At 37.6% G+C, this 5,004-nt stretch overlaps 1 protein-coding gene across 1 annotated transcript; it reads right to left on the minus strand.

The window, feature by feature from the left end:
- Positions 1-437: 437 nt before the first annotated feature.
- On the minus strand, positions 438-1,379 carry OR4K13 (olfactory receptor family 4 subfamily K member 13). Its single transcript, XM_019967787.2, has one exon. The coding sequence runs from the start codon at positions 1,374-1,376 to the stop codon at positions 438-440; it is 939 nt and encodes a 312-aa protein (XP_019823346.2). The 5' UTR covers positions 1,377-1,379.
- Between the last annotated feature and the right edge of the window lie 3,625 nt (positions 1,380-5,004).

The following is a 5,004-nucleotide window of genomic DNA, read 5'->3' on the forward strand; positions in this document are numbered from 1 at the left end:
TCTACAAAATGCAGCTCTCTAGCAAGGTAGTTAGCCAGGCCCTTAGCTAAACAATTATGTGAAGTGTCATCTGTGGGCATATTCCAAATGTACACTACCATTGTAATGACAGCAGCTATAACAGCAGCAATGATAATATACTTTACAAGGTTTAAAGACATGCTAAAATAGTAAAAGAAAGATACGAGGAAGTTTTTCTAGATAAAGAAACTAAGTTGCAGAGATTTATTCATTTTGTTCAAATTTCCATGAGAGAAACTGGTGAAGATGGGATTTAAATGCACACCTGCCAGACTGTAGATATTATGCATTTAAACATTAAGGATGACAATAGGGAGGCTTCCTTTTTAACAATCACACATACTGTTTTATAGAACTTGAAACACATTTAAAGTACATTCCTAAATAATGTCCAAACACCTCTTCAGCAGTGTCATCTACAAAGCGTGCTTTGAATTTGTATGTTGAGTCCTTATCTTCCTAATGGCTGCTTTTACCTCTTGATTCCTTAATGTATAAATAATAGGATTTAAGAGAGGTGTGAAAATCGTATAAAACACAGAAAGAATTTTATCTATGGAGTATCTGTTGAAGGGCCATACATAGATAAAGACACAAGGGGCAAAGAACAGAGTCACTACTGTGATGTGTGCTGAGAGAGTGGAGAAAGCCTTAGAGGAACCACTGGCAGTGTGGTGCCTAACAGAGTAAATAATTACCATGTAGGAGACAAGCAAGAGGAGGAAGCAGACCAGGGACAGGAGGCCACTGTCAGCAACGACCAGGAGTTGGAGCACATAGGTGTCCCCACAGGCGAGTTTGATCACAAGGGGCAGGTCACAGAAAAAGCTATCCACAACATTGGGACCACAGAAGGGCAAATTCAACATAAAAGCCATTTGACTAGATGAGTGCACAAATCCAACTGCATAGGAGGATAACAGTAGCCCAATGAGCACTCGTGGGCTCATGATGGTCATGTAATAGAGGGGTTTGCATATGGCAACATATCTGTCTATTGCCATGGCTACAAGCAACATCATCTCACTCCCACCTAGGAGGTGCATGAAGAACATCTGAGAATAACATCCCCACCAGGAGATGGTCTTCCTGTCTCGGAGGAAATCTGCGATCATCTTAGGGGTAGCAAAAGAAGCCAGGATCATATCAATACAGGAGAGATTGATAAGCAGAAAATACATTGGTGTGTGAAGGCATGAGTCAAAAATCACAGTGACTAAGATCAGGAGGTTTCCCAACACAATCCCTCCATAAACCACAGAGAATCCCAGAAAGAATAAAATCTGAAGATTCTGAGATTTGGAAAGTCCCAGCAAAATGAACTCAGATACCACTGATTGGTTTGTCTTTTCCATGTCATCCACTTGTCTGGTTGTCTACTTAATCCAGTAATAATCAAAATGAGTAAGAATAAGGAGTATGAAAATTGTGTTTACTTAAAGGTGGTTCATGCTGATGTCCAGCTTCGCTATTTAGACAAGGTAATGAATTTATAAGCACCTCTCACTTTTGGGAATTTTTGTTGGTCAGTGATTTACTAAATGGTCCAGAGAAGTATCCAAATAATAGTAGAATTCAGAATACACATTTCTGAAAAACAAAAATAAAAACAGTTTATGTATGCGAGACAGCAAAAGAGACCCAGATGTATAGAACAGTCTTTTGGACTCTGTGGGAGAGGGAGAGAGGGGGATGATTTGGGAGAATGGCATTGAAACATGTATAATATCATATATGAAACAAATCGCCAGTCCAGGTTTGATGCATGATACAGGATGCTTGGGGCTGGTGCACTGGGATGACCCAGAGGGATGGTATGGGGAGGGAGGGGGGTGGGGGTTTCAGGATGGGGAACACGTGTATACCCGTGGCAGATTCATGTTGATGTATGGCAACACCAATACAATATCGTAAAGTAATTAACCTTAAATTAAAATAAATAAATTTATAAAAAAAAAACAAGTTTATGAAACCACAGTTTTATAGGCTGTGAACTTGGAATTGGAGGGCTTCAATACAACAACTACCTGAGCTATTCATTGAGCAACATAGGATACACCATTTCCCTTTTGATACACCAGTTCCCTTCTCTATAAAATAAAAAAATTGGACTACAAGACATCAAAAGCCTCTTCGTGCTATAAAGATCTCCATACATTAGATAATTATGGTGGGCTCTATATTGACAGAGTAATATTGAAATTTTTAATCTGGAAATTAGAAATGTAGAAAATATATCCATGATTCTCAAGAACTATATTTTGAAATAGGTTTTGGTAAAGTACTATGAATTAAAACATAAATTAAGGTTTAAATATGTGCCTTTAGTTCCTGAGAAATCTACCTTTATTTTTCCATGCTCCATTGCCTGCTTCAGTGCAGCAATGTCTCACAGCTTAACTAGTCATGGCCACTACACACTTTTTAAAAGTATATAAAAATACAACTTATTCACTCAAAATGTAACTGTATTCACATCAAATGGCTATTCTAGAATTCTGGACAAAAAGTACAAAAGGTAAAAAAAATCCACAGCCAAATGTAACTGATTTTATTTCATTTTTAGTTTGTATTCATTCATTTGTTTTTTGTTTGCTTGTTGCTGTATAGAGGACCACTGGTTGGTTCGTGTAGGTGTATCTGTAACAGGCTTCAAAATAACTGAGAAAGTTTGAGGCAACTAGCTTATACAAATTTTGCAGTAGAATCACCTAATTAAGCCCATGTTTATTGCAAAACTGATTTGACTAGCTTTACTTTTAAAAAATTGCTTTCATCATTCAGTTCAGTTCAGTCACTCAGCCATGTCCAACTCTGCAATATCATGGACTGCAGCACACCAGGATCCACGTCCATCACCAATTCCCGGAGCTTACTCAAACTCATGTCCATTGAGTTGGTGATGACATCCAACCATCTCATCCTCTGTCATCCCCTTCTCCTCCTGCCTTCAATCTTGCCCTGCATCAGGGTCTTTTCCAGTGAGTCAGTTCTTCACATCAGGTGGCCAAAGTAGTGGAGTTTCAGCTTCAGCATCAGTCCTTCCAATGAATATTCGCGACTGATTTCCTTTAGGATGGACTGGTTGGATCTCCTTGCAGCCCAAAGGACTCTTAAGAGTCTTCTCCAACACCACAGTTCAAAAGCATCAATTATTCAGTGCTCAGCCTTCTTTATGGTCCAACTCTCACATCCATACATGACTACTGGAAAAACCGTAGCTTTGACTAGACAGACCTTGATTGGCAAAGTAATGTCTCTGCTTTTTAATAATGCTGTCTAGGTAGGCCATAGCTTTCCTTCCAAGGAGCAAGCATCTTTTAATTTCATGCCTGCAGTCACCATCTACAGTGATTTTGGAGCCCAAGAAAATAAAATCTCTCACTGTTTCCATTGTTTCCCCATCTATTTGCCATGAAGTTATGGGACTGGATGCCATGATCTTAGGTTTTTGAATGTTGAGTTTTAAGCCAGCTTTTCATCCTCCTCTTTCATCATCATAAAGAGACTCTTTAGTTCCTCTTCACTTTCTGCCATAAGGGTGATGTTATCTGCATATCTCAGGTTATTGATATTTCTCCTGGCAATCTTGATTCCAGCTTGTGCTTCATCCAGCCCAGTGTTTCTCATAATATACTTTGCATATAAGGTACTCCTTTCCCAATTTGGAACCAGTCCATTGTTCCATGTCCAGTTCTAACTGTTGCTTCTTGATCTGCATACTGATTTCTCAGAAAGTGGGTAAGGTGGCCTGGTATTCCCATCTCCTTAATAATTTTCAAGTTTTTTTGTGATCCACTACGCTTTAGCATAGTCATGAGTGATTTCCAAATTACCTGTTTTTATAAATCTCCTTCAGTAAATAAAATATAGTCTTCTTTTTGCCCCAATTATACCCAGCAGACAGGGAGAAAATATCTTCATGTGAAGGTGCCTTCTGTGAATCCCAGTGGTATCCGTGCATCTTCTAGCCTCAATCCCATCAATTTCCTACAATTTACTTTCCCAATCATCAAAAACAGAAAGAATAAGCATCATAATGATGTATATTCTGTTTCTTCAAGACAACTTCATAGTATTAATACATTTTCGAAATGAGGCTGTATTTTTCCCTATATAAACATATCTTTTGGCCAATTTCCTACTCTGAGAAACATGAATTGACTTAAAGTACTAAATTACATCAAGTACGTAAAGTTATTCATTTCCATGTCTAGAAAGTTTATAGCTCCTTTCAGCTACAGTCTAGTATTTTAAGGATCTCTTATAGTGATCCTTTTTAAAATCTAATTTTTGAAACTTTATTTAAAGAGAATAGGACAGTTCTCAAGAAACATATAAAGTAATTTATACACATTTTAGCATCTGTGCATGACACTCAAATATCTGTTGAATGAATGGTTGAATAAATGAGTTATACAGTATATATTCAGGATCTAGGTTAAAATTAGTTTTAGAGCAAAGTCAATAGAATTGGAAAATTGGAGACTTTAATCATATGTCAAATTGAATGTTGAAGCATTTAAAACATAAACAATCACCATTTTAAAATATTTGTTAAAAATATAGTCTTTCTTTAGATTACTTTTTAAAAAGTAAAAGTAGCTTTTCAGTTCAGTTCAGTTCAGTTGCTCAGTCGTGTCCGACTCTTTGCGACCCCATGAATCGCAGCACGCCAGGCCTCCCTGTCCATCACCAATTCCTGGAGTTCACCCAGACTCATGTCCATCAAGTCAGTGATGCCATCCAGCCATCTCATCCTCTGTCGTCCCCTCATGGGGAAAAAAAGAACATGTCACACATAACAGGATCACTAACTGCAAGCCATTTGTATCCCAGATAGCTTTCAAGAAAAATAATAACATACTAGTATGGTGTTTGTTTGTGTGTTGTGTATATTAGTGTAGGTTTATAGTTATAAGACAACAGTCTTCATGCTATATGCATAGTTATTCCCCTTGGGTTTTTCACTTATAAATTAAA

Source organism: Bos indicus, chromosome 10, assembly GCF_029378745.1.
Source record: "Bos indicus isolate NIAB-ARS_2022 breed Sahiwal x Tharparkar chromosome 10, NIAB-ARS_B.indTharparkar_mat_pri_1.0, whole genome shotgun sequence".
In the NCBI taxonomy this organism is placed as follows: domain Eukaryota; kingdom Metazoa; phylum Chordata; class Mammalia; order Artiodactyla; family Bovidae; genus Bos; species Bos indicus.